The 19,939-nt window shown below is 33.3% G+C and overlaps 4 protein-coding genes across 9 annotated transcripts; all 4 read right to left on the bottom strand.

Annotated features, from left to right (window-relative positions):
* Positions 1 to 519: 519 nt before the first annotated feature.
* Positions 520 to 3,148, bottom strand: LOC128984845 (peptidoglycan recognition protein 4-like). The gene is made up of 3 exons (XM_054404212.1): positions 2,727 to 3,148; positions 910 to 1,034; positions 520 to 626 (listed from the first exon to the last, which is right to left on the bottom strand). The coding sequence occupies exons 1-3, from the start codon at positions 2,960 to 2,962 to the stop codon at positions 520 to 522; spliced, it is 468 nt and encodes a 155-aa protein (XP_054260187.1). The 5' UTR covers positions 2,963 to 3,148.
* A 507-nt stretch (positions 3,149 to 3,655) lies between these two features.
* LOC128988098 (peptidoglycan recognition protein-like) lies at positions 3,656 to 7,135 on the bottom strand. Of its 5 annotated transcripts, none has more exons than XM_054409302.1 (4): positions 7,054 to 7,135; positions 5,245 to 5,486; positions 4,440 to 4,564; positions 3,656 to 3,770 (listed from the first exon to the last, which is right to left on the bottom strand). In XM_054409302.1, the coding sequence occupies exons 1-4, from the start codon at positions 7,066 to 7,068 to the stop codon at positions 3,664 to 3,666; spliced, it is 489 nt and encodes a 162-aa protein (XP_054265277.1). In that variant the 5' UTR covers positions 7,069 to 7,135; the 3' UTR covers positions 3,656 to 3,663. The 5 variants fall into 5 exon arrangements, with proteins under 5 accessions (XP_054265277.1, XP_054265280.1, XP_054265278.1 ...); XM_054409305.1 differs by lacking the exon at positions 7,054 to 7,135 and adding an exon at positions 6,932 to 6,994; XM_054409303.1 differs by lacking the exon at positions 7,054 to 7,135 and adding an exon at positions 6,502 to 6,580.
* Positions 7,136 to 8,317: 1,182 nt separating this feature from the next.
* LOC128988174 (peptidoglycan-recognition protein LF-like) lies at positions 8,318 to 12,364 on the bottom strand. Of its 2 annotated transcripts, none has more exons than XM_054409411.1 (4): positions 12,290 to 12,364; positions 9,977 to 10,195; positions 9,340 to 9,464; positions 8,318 to 8,513 (listed from the first exon to the last, which is right to left on the bottom strand). In XM_054409411.1, the coding sequence occupies exons 1-4, from the start codon at positions 12,343 to 12,345 to the stop codon at positions 8,407 to 8,409; spliced, it is 507 nt and encodes a 168-aa protein (XP_054265386.1). In that variant the 5' UTR covers positions 12,346 to 12,364; the 3' UTR covers positions 8,318 to 8,406. The 2 variants fall into 2 exon arrangements, with proteins under 2 accessions (XP_054265386.1, XP_054265387.1); XM_054409412.1 differs by lacking the exon at positions 12,290 to 12,364 and adding an exon at positions 10,945 to 11,085.
* A 904-nt stretch (positions 12,365 to 13,268) lies between these two features.
* Positions 13,269 to 19,712, bottom strand: LOC128984844 (peptidoglycan-recognition protein SB2-like). The gene is made up of 5 exons (XM_054404211.1): positions 19,651 to 19,712; positions 18,455 to 18,692; positions 17,623 to 17,747; positions 14,490 to 14,570; positions 13,269 to 13,375 (listed from the first exon to the last, which is right to left on the bottom strand). Exons 1-5 carry the CDS (start codon positions 19,673 to 19,675, stop codon positions 13,269 to 13,271), a joined length of 576 nt encoding a protein of 191 aa, XP_054260186.1. The 5' UTR covers positions 19,676 to 19,712.
* Between the last annotated feature and the right edge of the window lie 227 nt (positions 19,713 to 19,939).

The following is a 19,939-nucleotide window of genomic DNA, read 5'->3' as shown; positions in this document are numbered from 1 at the left end:
TATTATTTTAGGTATTATTTGCATTTCGTAAAAATCTCTACCAAAAGAAAAACAAGCTGTTTGTATAAAGTCAATATATTTACATATTATGTTTACTAGCTGTTACACACCCCGTTTGTCTTCATAAGTATTAATAAAACTATTGATTGATTTATAACAAAACAGAATATAGTAATACAAACAAATAATCACACCAGATTTTAATAATGTAATAAATTAAAAGAATAACAAACAAATAAGTACAGGTGAGGTATTTTTAACATTAGGTATATGGAAAGTTTCATTTAGAATGGAATTACGATATTAAAAGGCAATTTATGAGATAATGGATAGTTTTGTGCAAGGACGAACATTTTAAGCATCTATATAAGCATATATAATTTATGGGGGTGTGACTTGTAGTTTTTTTTAAGTTCATGGTTACTTTGGGATTTACATATAGATAACGGCAGTGAATAATTCAGACTAATATCAGTTAAATAAGTATGAGGGTTGGTGTACAAGTAAATCAGACAAAAATTATAAATCGTAATGGTATATTACTTTTGGACTGACAAAATATTTTTCTATACCCAAATCAATTAGATCCTTTAAAGCCTTGGTCTCGATCCCCGAAGGTTGTCTACCTGTAAAAGAAATATTTTATTATCAACTATTATAGTTAACCTAATGGGAATGTGAATTGAAATACTTTCATCTACAATATTACTCTTACTCTTTCTCTACAATCTTTGCAATAATAAAACAAACAGAACTTTCGATACAACAATTGCGTAAATTCTATCCTATGTTAGTGAGTTTAATGTCAAAAACTAAAGCTTCTACTTAAAACCATGCGAAAATGGATAAAGGCAAGCTCTATTATAACAACAACGTAAGGTTATTTTACAGAAAGGTTAAAAAACTAACCTTTTGGCCCGAAGTACGATATATGGAGCATATGGTGTAGTTTGTCTATGTGTTCGTCAGGTAGCCACGGGTCCATAACCCACCCTCTTCCTACATAGCAGAGACCGTCACCCCCTATAAGAAAACTACACAATTAGTTATGAGTCGTGACCATCTCAAAAGCTATGGTCTGTATGATGGATCTTGTCTCCGTACCTTCGTCTACCTGGGACTATCCCGTGCCTTAAAACATCGGCAAGTTCCCAGTTAGAAGGATGGTCAGGGGACAGGTTCCATCATACAGACTCTACTCAATCGATCAGGCTTAAAAGTTTAACACGAATACATCCACACATTGTGAGGCTTGATGAGTCATTACGACATTGGACTTAAAAACAATGATACATTCTTACAATGGTAAATACATGGTGTTACAATACACAATCAATCTAGACTGATCAATTTCCTATTGTGTGCAACGCTGGTGTCATAGAGTGATTAATAGTTGGAAGCTTAGCACCACAGCTAAGGATCATGTGTCATTCCTATTTCAATCTCTAACCATTATAAATATTAATAGAAAATAATTATGCATACTTAGTCTGTCTTTTGAAAGAGGTAAATCGAGTTTGATAAAAACCTGAACACATTAGATCAATTTTCATCAATATATTACAGTTACACAGAATTTAATCAACCTTTACCATTGCATAATCGATGTTTGGCTTGCTCATTATTTGATCTGGAAATCCCCATAGTCAAATCAGACTCGATCTAGTGTTAAATTTGTTATTAATTTTAATAAGAAATGTTCATGTGAGAGTGACAAAAAGATACAGCAAGCTGTGTTGGCGAAAGACAAAAACACTCAAGACTCTCCTGCTAAAATCTATATCTAGACCGTGCAGACCCTAAAGTTTAGGTATTTTAAGTAAACAGAAATTGTATCCCATTGAAAATCAACTTTGTTTATTTAAGAAGCTGTTAATAACTGTAACACCAATGGGAGCAATTCAGCAAATGAATGTAGGATGGACTTTGGTCATATAAAAATTACTTTTGTAAATTAGAGAAAAGGGTCAGTCAAAGACAATGACTACATTAGGACTATTGGTAGGTAAAAATTATAAATTGTGAAAGTACTAAGGAAAGAAATCCGTTTGGGATAATGTCTTAAAATTTATTCAACGACTTGTTACATATTGTTTCAAATGAATTTCAAAAAAACTTATCTCATTTATAGTCAATTTATAAGCACCAGTACTATTACAGTATGCAGGCCTACATGTTCTATCACATAAACTATAAAACATATAACACCAATACCCATTATCTAGTGTAAATGCATTTATCCAGAAACGAGTGTGAACGTCGTAAAGTAGCACAGTAAAATGTCTAGTCCATGTTTTATGACCAACGTTGAATGGTTTTATGTTATATCTGTAGAATTCCAAGTAAAGTATCTGGCTGCTATGAACAACTGGAAATACTTATGACTCCGTGTAGGAATAGTGTTTTACATCTTTGTTGTTTTTGTCCATTAATAATGAGCATAAATCTTTTTTATAAATTGACATAGTATGATGAAACTATTAAATGAAACAGGCAGCAAATAAAATTGTATATAGGCCAAATATGCTTGGGTTTTGCTATTATTTAAAATATTCACAATCGTAGCAATTTTACTACATTTTACCTGTTATTAATGTGAATTTTTGTGTTCTCACGCTACATAGAATGCTTTCCAACCCAGTTAAGATTTTCTAAATTATATAAACTGCATTTAAACTACTAAAAGAATCAAATTAGAATTTACAATTCTAAAAGTTTAAACCTACTTCTGCTTGATGTCCTGTTGAAGATCCTGCTGCAAATGTCTGGCTTGTAGTTCCCTAGTGGCCTGGATACAGTCTTCCCGCTTGTCACAAGTCGAATATCCAGAGTTGGTCACTAGGATATGGTCCACAGGATACTCCACTAATGGACGCACCATGATGTTTGTTGGCATTTCGGCATTCCAGGACGTTCGGTTAACGGCATTCGGTGGAAATGCCATGAATTCATTAGATGCCATTTTTAGTTCCAGAAAGACTGGGTTTTGTAAAATGTTTAAATTGTGTTATTTAAATAAAAAAATTACTAAACAAAAGCTTTAACAATAAACTGACTACAGTTAGTTGTAAAGCACATCAAGACGGTTATTAAGTATAAATTAAACTAAATGGCATATTTTTTAGTTCATTTTGTGTTTACTTATAACTTATTGGCTCTAAAATATGTTAAAGAACCAAACCCGGTAATTAGTTTATAAATAAATATTTTTCGACTTGTATGATGGTCTTAGGCAATACAGTATCTTAATTTATTATCATATCACATGATGAACGACCTTTTAGATAAAACTTTGATGGCCAAACCAAAATTTTGCTGAGAATCTGAGTGGTTATTTTGCTCACTAGTGGTCAGAATATAACATATGTATACTGTTTAGTTGTTCCACTAATTTATTATTTGTGATAGTTAAAAATTTGACTCAGATAATAGACTAATTAATAATTTTCATATTTATTATGAGCCTAATTATAGCAAAGGGTCATCAGTTGGGCACAAATTAAACAAAAAATTATCTTTCTCCTTTCTATATTGATCCTACAATCAAATTAAGCTTAAACAATGCAAAACTCGGTCTCTGTCTTACTTAAATTATGGATTATTACATTCCATGAATACGTGGTAAAGGTATTTTATCCAGTAAATGAAACTATAATTTTACTTTTATAATTCTAAATGTATTTTGGGGTTCTCAACAATAAACTCGTTGTTTTTCCCAATATCCATAACTTGGTTGAATGTGTTTAGTTCTATATCCGTCGGCTGCCTACCTGTAAATAGAAATAAAACCTTTATAATATCTATAAATTCTACATACTTCAAAAAGGAATCAAGGTTAATTATTTTGTCTTCTCAAAAATTTTCAAAATCGCTCAATTCCAGAGATTTTCTTACATTAATTTAGTAGCTTTAACAAAGAAGTATTCAAAAACATTTTATAGAATAATTAATAATAATACTTCACGACAATATAGCAGCTTTCGAAACAATAAAATATCTTTTGTGTTAATCAAAATTCTAAAACCATCCTTATGAGGTGTAAATGAAAGAATGTAGTATAAAACTCTTAAAACTTTATAGAATTGACCAAGGGCTTAATAAACAGGGTTGAAATTAACATTTAAAGAAAGGAAAAAAATAAACTAGTAATTACGAAATAATGATGCTTCTACCCATAGTCCTAGTAAAATGCCGTAGAGGGACAAACGTGGAAACGCCGCTGCCCCGGCCTACCAAAGCAGCTGTACTAAACAATAATTGAGCGTATGAGCAATGTTAATGTTGACATGTTTGTTATCATTACTGTAATGATAATTGCAATAGGCCGGCCTGTGCGACGTTGACACACACCAACACAGATCCTTTCAAGGAGGCTATGTTGTTCCTCCTCATAATAAAAACAAAAATAAATAAATAAATAAATAAAACCTGTGCCTTACCTTTTGGGCCAAAATATGAGAAGTAGAGTGTATCTGTTAGTCTTTCCTTGTGTTCTCCAGTCAATGCTGCATCAGACACCCATCCTCGAGCTACGTACAGATTACCGTCACCACCAATGAGAAAACTGAAAGCAAATTAATACGAGAATGTGGATTATTATGACATTATGGCCCACTAAAGTGTACATTAAATGTTATTAATTTTGATTTTGGTTGTGATTTTGCAGCATTAAAGCACATATTAGTTCATTAAAGCAGGATTTGAGATCTTTTAAAGACATAGTTTCCAAATTCTGTGTTTTTTTTTTTTTTTTAGATAAAATTATACTTTCTCAAAATCAATAATATAAATACATGTTAGGCATTTATATTGAAGTCCGACAACGAGATAGGTTCCGAAAAATGTACTTTCAAGAAAATATACGGATTTCAGGGTACACAACTTTTTTCACTTCAAGACCTTGATATAGTCTACAAAGCCACACAGATCATCTCACAACATACTAGAGTATACTCATCCTTCACTAATATTTAGTTTGATATTTATCTCACGATGAAAATTATATAATTAGCAGCTCTATTTCGTGAAAACCAAAGTATTTAAATATTATATTAATATATCAAAATTAAGAAAGAAAGAGAGATTTTCGATAGCAATATACTTACTGAATGACTCATTCAACTTAGTTTATTTTGAATAAGAACAAGTTAGTCCTAGTCCATATAAATGGAATGTCCACTTAAGAATCTAAAGCCATCTAATGTGTCACAACCTCAAAAGCGGATAGATAATCATTTATCTTACTTCTGTTTGATATCCGGCATGTCGTGAACTGTCATATGGTTGGTCTGAAGGTCCTTGATTATCTTGGTACACTCTGCCTCCGTGCTGCACGGTTCAGTCCCCGAGTTGTCCACAAGAATATTGCTCACAGGATGATTGATCCCAAAGTTGAACACTTTGGGTGGAACAGCATCCCATTTATCCCTCCTAATCGTGTTGGGAGGGAGGGTGTCCTTCGGTGGCTTCATTCTCCTCTTATGTCCCTTTACAACATAGTTATTGAGTAAATAATAATATTATTTTTCAGTGCATTTTAAAAAGTATTAAAATTATTTTGCAGCAAAAACATTGAAATGTTTTAAGCTCGTGGCTGAATTAATTATTGACCATATACATCGGTTTAGTGAATTACGTTGCTAGATTTTTTGGAACTAGGCGGGGTTCGTTTTTCACTTTTTCAGGCCTAGGGGTTAAGTCATTATCCCTATAAAATACATTGGTGATTTGGCGGGATATGAACCTGGGACTTAAGGGACCGAAGTTCCACACTCTACACACAAGACAAGCTCGCTCCCCAATATGATATAAATTAACCTCTAAGGTAAGATTTTCCTTATATATGTAATATTTTTGTTAATTTCCCTTAAAGTCCGAAACCACTTTTCACTTTTTCACTTAAGCTTTTGTATACAATTTATATTCAATTGAGTGCAGCTTAGTGTTTACTTCCCCCCGAGCTTTATGTCTTTTACTTTAAAAATAATTTATTTCTAAATAAAGATTGGCTTAGTTAACTAAGGACTGAATATTTCAACTGTAGTCAGTCACTAACTGATTAAAATCCTAACTAGAGCTTATAAGGCTAAAATCTGTCCAATTTAACATCAGGTTTAATTCCATTCTTCTAAAAATAATTTTCAAAAAATATCCACGTGAAGTAATAGGTTCTGCAAGTGTGTTAATCAGTTTGCAAATAAAGTGTGCAATGTGTTTTACGTCTTTTTAAGAGCCATTTACAACAGAAACTGCAGTTAAAACGTAGTTAAAAGCTCCTTAGTTTTCTAGGTTTGTTGGCAATCTTCCTTTAGTCTTGGCTGCTTTAGGTCTGACTCGGCGAAAAACAGACAGACGTTTCAATAATGAAAAGTAACCTAATTTTATATGTTTGTTCTGTATAAAAGACTCAAATTAAATACAGTTAGCTAAAAATCATACCTTATCCACAAACTCGTACTTAAACATACTTAACACTAACCATTCACAAGACTAAGTACTTACAACTTACAACTGTAATATCAATCAATCAGCCGAAAGAGTGAGAAAAACGTAAAAACTCACACATTGTGGTAATTGAGACAGTAGTTAACGTTATCAACTTTGTGCCACATATAACTCTTTATTTATACTTTGATACCAAATACTTATTGAATTTAACTTATGAAACTTATTCCACACCCATGTAATAGGTACGGCATTCATTGTAGGAAAGCGGTGTAACATTACTTTGTTTAGTTTTAAGTTGATAGTGATGTTGAATTAATTAATTAAACAATAATAAGTTTTTACGAGTACTTAAAGATGTTTTTAAGTGTTACGCGTTTATTATCATCTTAGGTTTGTCTCTTCTATAAGTTTAAAAACTGTACTCCGGAGTTGATATTTAATATTTTACAAACTATTTAAGATTTAAGAAAGTTCTAAATTAGACCTCATCTACATCCGTAGGTAGTTGAATATACAATCAGTCGACACATAACGTGTTTAAAATAAAAACTACAAAATTAAATTATTTATGAAACGTGTGCATACAACTTTTCATATCCAACTTACATCTGGGATGTTCATGGTTAGTAGATTTATCAAGTTTTTTGGATGTTATGTGAAATCACAAAGGCAAAACCATAAGGCAACGTAACCTGATTGAAATAAATTTAAATGAAATGAAAAATTACTTTATTCACTGATAAGGTAAAAATTTACAGCCAAAAACATAACTCTGTGAAAAAACGGTTGATAACAACCGTCTGTTTTGTTGGCACAATTTTTGCCTTTTGAAATGAATCTGAGTCCTTAACAACATTTGGAAAAAATATTAAAATTTGTCGATACAATAAATAAAAGAATAATAAAAACAATTACAGTACACAATATACAACAAAACATAATACATAATTAATGATATCAGATCCAAGTAAACTAGTTTCAAGTATTTTTAGTTTTATTTAGCTTAAGCTGATTAGGGTCAAATATTTCAACTGCATTCTACTATTTCTGTGCTTTTTTTGGGACGATCACATTTTGAAGCCCCTATTAAGCAGCAAAATTGTCATGGTAATAAAGAAATTTTTAGGACCTGTATCTGTAATGTGAAAACATAGTTATGTGTGTATGATGATTCACAGTCAAGATTATTTGAATTCGATGTTTGGAAGTACAAATAAATATAAAGAGTTTATGAGCACATACTTATCCAGATCTTCAAGACAATTTGTTAAAGCTTTAATGAGAATAAAAGAGGCTGTTAATAATGTGTTCACCTAGGAGACTTGTGTTTATAAATTTATGTGTTAGTTTAACCTGTATTAGAGGGTTACAAAACCAATACTTCAAGACAATCGAACACTCAAAATATTCATCGGTGTATTTTTTAAAATATCCCTTTCACATGAAACCTGTATTTTGAACGAATTTTCATTTTCTCTAGTTGGATTTCGAATTCAATATTTAATCTAACATCTCACAATTAAATTTCTTATTTAGATAATCGTAGATTTAAGGAATACTTAGGTTTGCCATACAGGAAAGGTAAAGGTGTTATTTTATTTCATTAATATAGTGGAAAATAAAATAAAATACTAAATCTGATAAAAATACATCCATTATCAAGCAAACTACCACAGCATACAATTCCTCCCCAGATAAAAACCTGGAAGGTTTTTATGTACAGATTTTTACATTTTCTTCCGTTACTTGTAATCGTACAGAAACGCTTCAATATACAAAATAAGGGTGTTTTGTGCATCTGAGGATATAGAGAAAAAAACGTTAATCGGTCACGGGAAAAACGATTAGGTAAAAATTAATAATAACGAAATATGGATTTAAATATACACAGTTTTAATATTTACATGCTGTTAAGCAAAGAACATTTGTCTAAAGTTCAAGATATATTTTCTTGTTATATTACAGGTCTGAATAAAACGTGGCTTCTTCAGATATGTGCTTCCAGTTGAACGAGTGTTTAACGAGTGATTTTCCTGCGAATCTTTGTTTTTCAACCGGTCGAGTTCCTGTAAAATGTAAACAATTTAAGTTTAAGAAAATTGTAAGTTTGAGGACAGTTGCCTTTAGCTTGTAATGCAGTCATTACAACTCGTAACAGTTCCAGCGTAAAAGATTAAAGTAATGTAAATTAATCTTTTGTACTAATAATATTTTATGTCATAAGGACTATTTGTTGTTTATTTGGAACTGAATTGAAAATTGCAAAAACATTATATTGTTTTTTCACCACTTAAGAATTAACATTTCGTACCTCTAACAAAACCTAACTAATAAATAATCAAACCGTTTTCCTAATTAAGTAATAGAAAATATACTCAGTATAAAGGTTAAGTAGGTGATTAGGGTTGTTATTGTTCAGCTACAAACTGCAATGCAAAGATAAAGGTCACACACTGACTACGTAAATATCCATTTTTAATGTAGATAATTACATGGCTTAGTTTTACACACCTACATGTAACTGTATGTTTAATGATGTAGTGCTCTTTCATTCGCACAAAATTGAACTAGAATTCTTAAATGATTATTTCAATACCTATAGATACGTAGATATTTCCCATATAATTTTTTATACATATGGCCTTGCAATAGAAATTTACACAGCAGAGAAAAGAAAAATGGATTAAGATTTTCTTCGTGAAACTTTTAACCCTCTTGTTTTATAAACCTAATAAATAAATTAAATTCTTGTGATAATTGGTTTGTATCATTCAAACAATATATTTAGCAGGAGATATTTACTCTTTCCTACATTTAATTGAGAATAATAATCCAAATATATGGTTAATGATCTTAATTAGCGTTGCAGCTACATATGTTCAATGTTCATACCTTTGTATCCAATATATCCTATGTCGACCATACTGTCGCTGATCTCTGGATAAAGTTGTGGTACTTCCGGTTTTACCTTCCAGCCTCTTCCTTCATAAACATTCCCGTCTCCGCCCACGAGGTAGCTTAGAAAAATACCACTTGTAAGTAATTGAAAGGTAAATAATTCTCATCACTAAATATAACACAATCTTATTACTATTCTTTAAGTACACGATATGCTGGTAATGTATGATAAAACTATGGGATTTTTTTTAAACCTGTCATAGTAAAAAAATATCAATTACTAAATAAAATAAATTATTTTAAATAAATACATTTCTCCTGCCTTACATTTACCCTCCTTATAAGTTGATGTGGCATACTTATAATTTGCAATAATTAAACACACGTCTTGTATCGAGATTGGAAGTCATGCCCCATACCCCGTTAGTTTTTTATCTCAAAATAAAAACAAACTGTTAACTTTGTATTACTTTATTAGATTGTAACCTCTCTCTAGGCCAGAAATAAGTGAACCTTAAGAAGACATACCAGCCTATTAGATGTCTATACTAATGCTACAAACCTTTCTACGCCGCATTGCCACCACTGTTTACAATAACAAAATAAATAATATTGAAGTTTAACGATTTACTTGTATCTAATGTCGTTCAGTCCCTCGTCCAGGTGTTTCTGCTGGATTTGTTTGACAGCTTCTACACAAGTTTCCTTCGTGTCGCACAGTTCGGTGTCCGTGTGTGATAGATACACGTGTGTCACGGGGAGTTCCATCTTGTCCGTCACTTCTACCCGGGGAGGCGAAGCCCCCCAGACTTTCCTCTCTATGTGGCATTCTGGGAAAGGCTCTGGACCTCTGTAAATGAGAATGGCAAATGTTGATTTAATGTTTTATACTTTACAAATATAATACGTACAATGTAGGAAACAAAAAGTTTTAGATGAACAACTGTAAAAAAGTAGAAATAACATCCATTGAAGTGGTCAAAATGCTTTGAAAAGTGCATTTTTAAATACTAAATTAATAAATAATAATCGTTCACTAAATTAATTATGCTTTCTAAGAAAAAGGTCGACGTTAGATAGTAGCAAAAGCAGGGTTTGAACCGTTCCGCTTGAAACTTAAAAAATACCACAGGCGTAGAAATAGAACACACAATATAAAAAATATAGTATTCATAACTATAAGTTATACTAACACATACTGTATTCATTAAACTATGATTTTATTAAGGAAGTATTTTTGATTAGGTTCGAAAGTTTATAGCTCCCGTAAAAGTTAAAATGTAATCCAAGCAATAAATATAAAAACACAATTAATCAGTTTAAACTTTTTACAGGCATTAGTATGCATTCAAATAAATTAACTAAGGTTACATTAAACGCTTGAAAAATTCGTTTTGCATGACTTAATAATAACGACCATTTATTTCATAAGTAGTTTTTTTACAAATTAAATCTATTTGAATTTGCACATAGCCTCATCAAGGGTTTATTTCATTTTGTTTTTATTGTGTAGACAAATATTGTTTCTTTTTTTGAGAATTAACTACGAGTACTTATATTTTATGTTGATCATGTAATTATGTTTGATCCGATACGTACTTTGGATCAAAGATGGAGAGAGGAATTTCTTGTGGCGGGTCCATTATGAAGATTTCATATGAAGATTCAAGGTTCGAGAAACATATTAAACAAAAACGTAGATAAAAATGCTGATGGAGGCTGAAATAGCGTTTAATGTTATTGCTCAATATCTGCGCTAATACTAATCGATCATGAGTTAGTTATCTCCTATATGCTACTGTGATTTAAGAATTGCACACAAATCAATTAGTTTGATAAATAACTTTGGTAAGAGCAAGGCTAAGAATTGTAAAACACTTACATCTTTTTTTTATTTTTATATGTAAAAAACAAATCAAAGGAAATATTTAAAATCATTATTTGGACATGAAACGTATTAATACTGTCTTTCTTAGAAATTTATACTGGTGTGATATAAGAATAGCTTATATAGTATTTCCGAAATAGGTTTTAACTAAAAATAATAAAGAATTGAACAGGAGCTTGTAAAACTCGTATATGAGTTTAAAATAGGATATACAGTGTGTAAATTAAGTATGGAAACAAATCTGTATTTATTAAACCGAAATAGAAAGAAATATTAGGTTTATGGCATTGCTTTTTAAAAAAGGTTCCGCAATCGTTTACTTCAAAAATATTTTTAACCACACCTAACAAGGGTTAGGGGTAGTGTGTAAATTATTTTTTTCAGATAGCAACTCTTATTGAGTGAACCCTAATTTTGAAGGGTTTGTGACGAAAAATTCAATGACGCAACCCCAAGGAAGATATCTCATCCCTAGCCAAAATGGTATGTATTCCAAAATGTGATTTATGTGAAAAGCACCAACTTCAGAAATATGGAAACATGTCTGTATTTGTTACCGAATTAGATAGAGATATTTAGTTTGTGGCATAGATTGTTAAAGGTTTTAGGGATTTTTACATCAATATATTTTTTAACCACACTATCAGTGTAGGGGGTAGGGGGTGACTTATTTGTCCAAATAACAACCCTTATTCAGTGACCCCTCATTTTTAAAGGTTTTTTTTAAAGAAACAAAATGATGCAAGACCGATGTAGATATCTCACTAGCCAAAAAGGTAGGTATTCCAAATTTTGAATTGGTGGAATGGATGATTTTTCACATATACCATATTTTTGAATACCTGCCATTTTGACTAGAGATGAGATATCTTTCTTTGGGTTGCGTGATTGTATTTATCTTAGAACCCGGACCCTTTGATCACAAACAATGCCACAAACAGCATATTTCTATATGTATTTTGGTTTAATAAATACAAATTTGTTTCCATACTTAATTTAAACACAGTATAAATCATGTATACGTGAAAGCCAACTAAAGTACTGTAGAAAACGTACCCAATCCACATCCATGAAAATTCATACAAGTCATGGTAGAATTGTGCACTTTTCATGTCGTTCACAAAGAAGGATAACTATCAAGTTTTGTCTTTAGGTGAACCATTAGCATACACGATAAGAAAATTTACGCTTTTTTACGATATGTTATTGTAACGAGATTTAGTACACAGCTTACAACGAAAACGCAGATTTAAACTGTTCTTTTAAAGAAATAAAACTATCTGTGTACTTATGATGTAAATAATGGCTAAGCAAAACTGTTAATTGCAAGTACTTATGGCGCTGTGTTACTTTGATTGCAGCTCAGTTAACTTTAAATGGGATGGTCGCTATTTTAGCCTTGCATTTGCCCATCCAGCAAAGCAAGGGGTGAGCCGGTACGGTACAAGGATGAACTGTACTGATAAAAATTTTTTGGTAGTAACCTGCATTTGAACCCACGACATCTCTCCCTTGGACCCGTAGTCAAAGAGCCTACCAACTGAGTTACTGACTCACCCATATCAATTAGTACTCACAATGTTTGTAAAGAACACGATTTAGTGTATCCTTCCAATTATTTCACAGACCTTGACATACTTACGGTTGCTATCGTATATTCAACAAGTAAGCGTTTCCTCATGTGTGTTAACCTGCAGATTTTCAAAACTCTAGTAAGGTTTAAGCTTATGTGAAGTAAAATACCCATGCAATACATTTCTTTTCTAATATTGACATTTATAACACATAAAGGCTCGTAAGGACTGTTCTTATATATTTTACCTTACAAATAGACAATTTCAGCATTTTGTGCATATATTCATCATCTTCAAATATTTTCACGGCAGATCAAGTGGTAACCAGTAGTAAAATGCAAATTTCAAAGTCATGAATGTAGTTATAATTTAATAAATTACTAACGTGTATTACTACACTTAGTATTATTGAGATATCACAGCTCAGGTTGTAAATAAAAGTTGATACAAATATGTTACTTTTATTGCGAATTAAAAAAGGAGTAGTCTTCTAGAAGGTAGTTGCTTTTCACTCCAGAATCTAGAAGATCCCAAAGTACATGGAACATGTTTGGAAGAGGTAGTGGGGCTGTAATACAGACAAATTATTTTAAATTGGGGCTCAGTTTCAAGTATAAGGATATTCTACCTTAAAGTAAATAAAAGCTAAGTTTTTATATAATCTTAATATTAGACACATATTATGCACTGTACATCTACAATACGAGCATTGTGACATCACATAACCTTACTGTTACATCACTTAATTTTATTTTACAATTCAAAATACTATCTGCCCATGACAAAGACGAACAGTATAAGAAAACTGACATATTAACTAGTCAACAAACCTTATAAAGTAAGCAGTGGGAGTAACTATGATGTTTAATATGCAAGATCAAGAAAAATGCAATAAGATGAACCGTCATTTTTACAACAATTGGAAGGTTATTTCAGTTTGTTTTGAGTTACAAGGAACATAACACACTTATTTTAAGCAAACCCGTTCAAGCAGTTTTTGCAAAACATTTTATTTTCATTTATTTTATGGGCTTTATGAAAATCCCCTTTAAAATTTGAAAACTTCAAAAACTCAAACGAAAATCTGAAGTAACTATAGATTGGTAGCCACATACCAAATTTAATCGAAATCGGACCAAAGGTGTAGTCAGTAGCTTTGTACACATCCACACATACACGCTCTCACACATATACGGACACCACTTTGAAAAATTTTGTTTTGTTTTAGGGGGACCAAAAACTGATATTTCCACCCGAATTTCAAACTCAAAAAGAGTGACAAAACGACGCTTTCGCCATATATTGCGTATGTTTTAAGGGGGGGGAGGTAAAAAAATAAAAGAAATTATTTCAAAGTACAAAAAAATTGCTAGAGGTACTTGTAGACTGTAGGGGTTTTGTTTATAGGATATAAGCTGCCAAAACTGTTCAGTTATGAATTGATACGATTATTTTCCTTCGACTTTTATATTTAGAGATTTTTAATCACCACTCAATGTATTCAACTATGCCTTTTTCATGTATGGCGTTATCGTACTATTAGACGTGTCACATAACTTCTTATATTACTTATACGTATCCTGTTAATCATTTTATTTTATTTAAATAAAAGAATGAATTGTGAAAGTAATATATTAAAAGTAGATTAACTTAAGTCTCGTTTAGTTTGTAAGTGATCTTACCTTTATATTGTTCCTTGATTTCCTCCCTGAAGAGAATGTATTCTTTGCTTAAATCTGGCATTTTGGAGCTTATATGTTCAGCTGAAAAGAATTTACTTCAAAATGTGACTTTAAATGATACTCTTCAAGAACTTTCACAGGGACTTAAATTATTAAAGAAGTCTATTATCTTATTTACCTGAGGATTTTTAAAACAAGAAATTTTTATGTTTTCATGAGTATGAAATATTTTTAAATTATACAACTTTTTCATTAATGGATGATAGTATTTTTCTATTGAAACATTCAAGATATGAATGAATGGTTTCATTTATGCTGTAGTAAACTTGTAAAGTGTTTTCAACCTATATATAAAGAGGTCTTGGAATAATTTTAGCTGAACGAGTTCATTACAGTACTTCCATAAAATTTTATTAGGCGCAATTTGAACGAAGGAAAACTGCTTTCAAAACTCCCAAAAAATGGCTTTTGATGAAATTGCTCTTTTATATTTCTGAAAAAATCAAGAGGGCTTAACTGTATGAGCTAACTAATTAAGCTCAAAGTACCTGGGGACCGAGCTTTGCTCGGGGAAAATCATTAGTCCACTCTGAAAGCAGTCTAAGTACTGTATTGGAGACACATAGATCCATTCCCAAACTCCACACGGCTCGCCTTTACTACGTCCTACACCATTTCCTACGTCATGGACCTGTTTCCCTCCATTTCCATAGCACTTTAGGATTGTAGATACCTTAATCTAATCGTTATTAACAGTTCCCACACTCCGGACAGCTCGTCTTTACTACGTCCTACACCATTTCCTACGTCATTGACCTGTTTCCCTCCCTTCTCATAGCATTTCAGAATTGCAGATACCTTAATATAATCGTCATAAACAGTTCCCACACTACGGACAGCTCGCCTTGACTACTTCCTTCGCCACTTCCTACGTCGCGGACTTGTTTTCCTCCCTTCCCATAGCATTTTAGGATTATAGATACCTTAATACCTTAATCTAATCGTCATAAACAGTTCCCACACTCCGGACAGCTCGCCTTTGACTACATCCTTCACCACTTCCTACGTCACGGACCTGTTTTCCTCCCTTCCCATAGCATTTTAGGATTGTAGAAACCTTAATCTAATCGTCATAAACAGTTCCCACACTCCGGACTACTCGCCTTGACTACTTCCTTCACCACTTCCTACGTCGCGGACCTGTTTTCCTCCCTTTCCATAGCATTTTTGGATTGCAAATACCTTAATCCAATCATCATAAACAGTTCCCACTCTCCAGACAGCTCACCTTGACTACTTCCTTCACCACTTCCTTCGTCACGGACCTGTTTCCCTCCCTTCCCATAGCATTTTAGGATTGCCCATACCCTTATCTAATCGTCATAAACAGTTCCAACGCTCCGGACTACTCGCCTTGACTACTTCCTTCACCACTTCCTACGTCGCGGACCTGTTTTCCTCCCTTCCCATAGCATTTTAGGATTGCCCATACCCTTATCTAATCGTCATAAACAGTTCCAACGCTCCGGACTACTCGCCTTGACTACTTCCTTCACCACTTCCTACGTCGCGGACCTGTTTTCCTCCCTTCCCATAGCATTTTAGGATTGTAGAAACCTTAATCTAATCGTCATAAACAGTTCCCACACTCCGGACAGCTCGCCTTGACTACTTCCTTCACCACTTCCTACGTCACGGACCTGTTTCCCTCCCTTCCCATAGCATTTTAGGATTGCCCATACCTTTATCTAATCGTTAAAAACAGTTCCCACACTCCGGACAGCTTGCCTTGACTACTTCCTTAACACCTTCCTACGTCGCGGACCTGTTTTCCTTCCTTCCCATAGCATTTTAGAATTGCAGATACCTTAATCTAATCGCCATAAACAGTTCCCACACTCCGGACAGCTCGCCTTGACTACTTCCTTAACACCTTCCTTCGTCACGGACCTGTTTCCCTCCCTTCCCATAGCATTTTAGGATTGCCCACACCCTTATCTAAATCGTCATGAACAGTTCCTACGCTCCGGACAGCTCGCCTTGACTACTTCCTTCACCACTTCCTACGTCACGGACCTGTTTCCCTCCCTTCCCATAGCATTTTAGGATTGCCCACACCCTTATCTAAATCGTCATGAACAGTTCCCACGCTCCGGACAGCTCGCCTTGACTACTTCTTTCACCACTTCCTTCGTCACGGACCTGTTTCCCTCCCTTCCCATAGCATTTTAGGATTGCCCACACCCTTATCTAAATCGTCATGAACAGTTCCCACACTCCGGACAGCTCGCCTTGACTACTTCCTTCACCACTTCCTACGTCACGGACCTGTTTCCCTCCCTTCCCATAGCATTTTAGGATTGCCCATACCCTTATCTAATCGTCATAAACAGTTCCCACACTCCGGACAGCTCGCCTTGACTACTTCCTTCACCACTTCCTACGTCACGGACCTGTTTCCCTCCCTTCCCATAGCATTTTAGGATTGCCCATACCCTTATCTCGTCGTCATAAACAGATCCCAGACTTCTCACTGCTACCCTTGACTACAATGTATCGAGTAATCTTCAGTATAATCTTTGCTAAATGATGTTTTTCCTTTTGTACTGTATTTTTAATTTGCTAGTATACTGTGGGTAGTTGGCTTATTATGAACACATGCTACAACTTCAAGTTTTTGTTTACCTTTTCCTTGTTATTTAATTCAGCCAACAAGGTTACCTAGCAACCCATAAGACTAATGTTAAAAAAATGTGATTTTCAGTTTCATTTTTCTACGTAATTAGATTTTTGTTGGCAGTTCTAACTGCAGTAAACTCGTTTTTAGGCCAGAATTAAACTATTTACAACATTTGAAGAAAATCGTCGGAACCGTTTTCGAGATCTTTGTGCAAGCAAGCATACATACATACAAGCAAACATTGCTCGTATTAGAGTATAGGATAACCTTATAGCCTGTATGGTAGAACCTGTCCTCTGACCATTCATCTACGGGGCCCAGTCCCTAAGTAGACCTCCATTCAGAAGTCAGGTACCATCATACAGACCGTAGTGGTAAACTTTGTAACCATGTTAATCCCCATACTTAACCATTGTGGTAATATGGAGTATATTTGCTTATAAGATTACTCACGATGTCGCCATATAAACGCTATATTTATGCTGCTTCCATAAAGCTTCTTGTATCTTTTGTTCGCTTCTGGGACAACGTTCCAGCCTCTCCCCTCATAGACACGACCATCAGCTCCGATCAGGAAACTACACAACACATATCAAACTACTACTTAGGAATATAAAATCCAATAATTATCTTAACTAAAACATATTTTGAGAGAAAAATCCATGAACGTAAATATTTAAATGTTTTGGAGTGAGTTGAGCAAGTGACGGTATTTTTTCACTACTCTGTCTCCAATAACTAACGAATAAACTAAGAAAACTATAAAACCATAAAAAGGTCTATCGATTGCTTCATATCTCAATCCTTTAAATAATTTTATTGGGTTTTTTTGCTCACATAGCTTGCCTTTAAATGCACAGTAAACAGTATGGGTAAGTGTCAAGACTAAATAATTTAAATTAGTTGGGGGCTTTGTGTGTGAATCGTTTTTTAATGCAATACGATTTTTTTTTTTTTTTTTTTTTTTTATTATTAAACCTAAAGTTAGCTTTAAAAAGTTTTAACTTTTGGTAGCTGTTAGGGTTATGGTTTGGTTTAGCTTGGTTATTTTCTACATTGTTATAGAAACAAGGTGAAATTTACAAAGACAAAATCGTTTATAATTTTGCGTTTTTCATCAAAGTAGAATAGGAGGGACCAATTTGTCTCTTACACTTTTTTCAAGTGTAGGACATTGGTATTTTTACCTTGTTTACCATTGCCATGCACTAAACTAACCTAACATAGCCTAGTCAACAGCAGCGCTCAGTAGAATGGTAGGAATATCCGTGGAAATACCTCTTACCTGTACTTGATGTCGTTGTACCCCCTCAACATCTGGTTCCTCTGCAGTTTCCTCACAGCCTTGATACACTTCTCCTTGTCGTGACAGGGTTTGCTGCCTGTGTACTGGAGTGTCACGAAGGGTGCAGGAAGTTGCAGGGGGGTCGGGTACCCCTCCATGGGCACAGCCCCCCACTCATGTCTGGAAACTACCTGGACAGGCCGGATCTCAAGAGGTTCCCAAGTGTCCTCTCCGGGAGCTAGAATATAGAGAAATGTTGTAGATCGCGTATTTTAAGGGATCATTGAGAAAACTTTCTAAAATAATAATCAAAAAAATATTCTTGTTTCCGGGTGTACAACCTGACCCCATATTCAGGTAGGAATGTATCTAAAGTAAGATTTGTACTCATACTCAACCAAAACATGAAAAAAAAAAACACACACACACACAAATAGGCACAAGAAAACATATTCCAATAGAAAAACTGTGATTTACAATAATGGACGATGGACCGCACTATAACAAAAACATGATAACCTGGCTCAAAAGTGAACATATGTTTGTTGTGTTGCATTTCATCACTTGAGGGCAAAATTAAACTTTAGATGCAAAAAGGTTAAAAAAACTTTTCTTCAACAGTTTTGATGGAAAATGTCCGGAGTAATCATACACCGCACATGTATTTACGAGTTTTCTTTTTAACAACAACTGGTCAATGTCGTTAATTTGCTTTCCAATAGGAGGTATAATAATTTTTATCCGTATACTTTTCTCTAAGAAAATGATACAACTATAACAAGGTTCAGGAACAATTAAGACGGTAACCATAGGTGAAAGTGTAAATTTAGATGAGTGAGGAATTATGTCAAATATTAAATCGACCATCTAATAGTTTTATTTACCCACTACAGAAAAGAAAAGTAACAAATCTAGAAGTAGTAAAAGAGAAAGTAGTAAAACATTTACTAACGCTAATTCCGACGAACTATCTGTCAACCTTTGGACAAAATTCACTTGCCTGAAAATGTTGTAAACAATTTCGTAAATATGACTGTAGTCTTTGTCTCTAATCTAAACTTTCTTTGGTAATAGTATTTATTATTTTTAAGAAGGTATAAAGCTACTATTAAAATTTAAAGGTTAGCTAGAACTGAAGCCACTTGCATTAAATAATTTATCTAACATCAGCAAGAAATAAAAACGTATTTACTTACGGGTACGGCTGCTTTCAACTACCATTTTCAAAGAGTAAATTTGTTATCTAATCCATTAATACTCCATAGTTATGATAAAAACTAATATTACTTTATCTGAGGTTTGAGTAAACTGTTGGGTTCCTGTGATCGAATGAATCCAATGAAAATGTTCAATTTATTAAGTGTGATTAACCGAATAAATACAAAAATTTGTATTTTTTTTTTAAATGTTAAATTTTTATTAGTTGGTTTAGTGTGAGAAAGGATGACTTCAGATAAAAGCAAAATTTAAAAACGTGTTTTATTT

The sequence above is a fragment of the Macrosteles quadrilineatus genome, unplaced genomic scaffold, assembly GCF_028750875.1.
Source record: "Macrosteles quadrilineatus isolate MER2022 unplaced genomic scaffold, UCM_ALF_1.0 Scaffold_2__2_contigs__length_208266976, whole genome shotgun sequence".
Lineage (NCBI taxonomy): Eukaryota > Metazoa > Arthropoda > Insecta > Hemiptera > Cicadellidae > Macrosteles > Macrosteles quadrilineatus.
Note: the sequence above shows the minus strand (reverse complement) of the source record. Positions and strands in the feature narration are given on the sequence as shown.

Coding starts and splice junctions, on each gene's coding strand:
- LOC128984845 (XM_054404212.1), bottom strand. CDS start 2,962: ATGGCATCTAATGAATTCATGGCATTTCCACCGAATGCCGTTAACCGA. Junction 1,035..2,726: donor CAACAGGACATCAAGCAGAA/GTAGGTTTAAAC, acceptor CTAATTGTGTAG/TTTTCTTATAGGGGGTGACG. Junction 627..909: donor ATCGTACTTCGGGCCAAAAG/GTTAGTTTTTTA, acceptor TTTCTTTTACAG/GTAGACAACCTTCGGGGATC.
- LOC128988098 (XM_054409301.1), bottom strand. CDS start 6,465: ATGTTTAAGTACGAGTTTGTGGATAAG. Junction 5,487..6,438: donor AGTACGAGTTTGTGGATAAG/GTATGATTTTTA, acceptor TATGTTGTAAAG/GGACATAAGAGGAGAATGAA. Junction 4,565..5,244: donor ATGCCGGATATCAAACAGAA/GTAAGATAAATG, acceptor ATTTGCTTTCAG/TTTTCTCATTGGTGGTGACG.
- LOC128988174 (XM_054409411.1), bottom strand. CDS start 12,345: ATGAAAAGTGCACAATTCTACCATGACTTGTATGAATTTTCATGGATG. Junction 10,196..12,289: donor TTTTCATGGATGTGGATTGG/GTACGTTTTCTA, acceptor TCTCATTTACAG/AGGTCCAGAGCCTTTCCCAG. Junction 9,465..9,976: donor CTGAACGACATTAGATACAA/GTAAATCGTTAA, acceptor TATTTTTCTAAG/CTACCTCGTGGGCGGAGACG.
- LOC128984844 (XM_054404211.1), bottom strand. CDS start 19,675: ATGGTAGTTGAAAGCAGCCGTACCC. Junction 17,748..18,454: donor TACAACGACATCAAGTACAG/GTAAGAGGTATT, acceptor TGTGTTGTGTAG/TTTCCTGATCGGAGCTGATG. Junction 14,571..17,622: donor AGCGTTTATATGGCGACATC/GTGAGTAATCTT, acceptor AATTCTTTTCAG/CTGAACATATAAGCTCCAAA.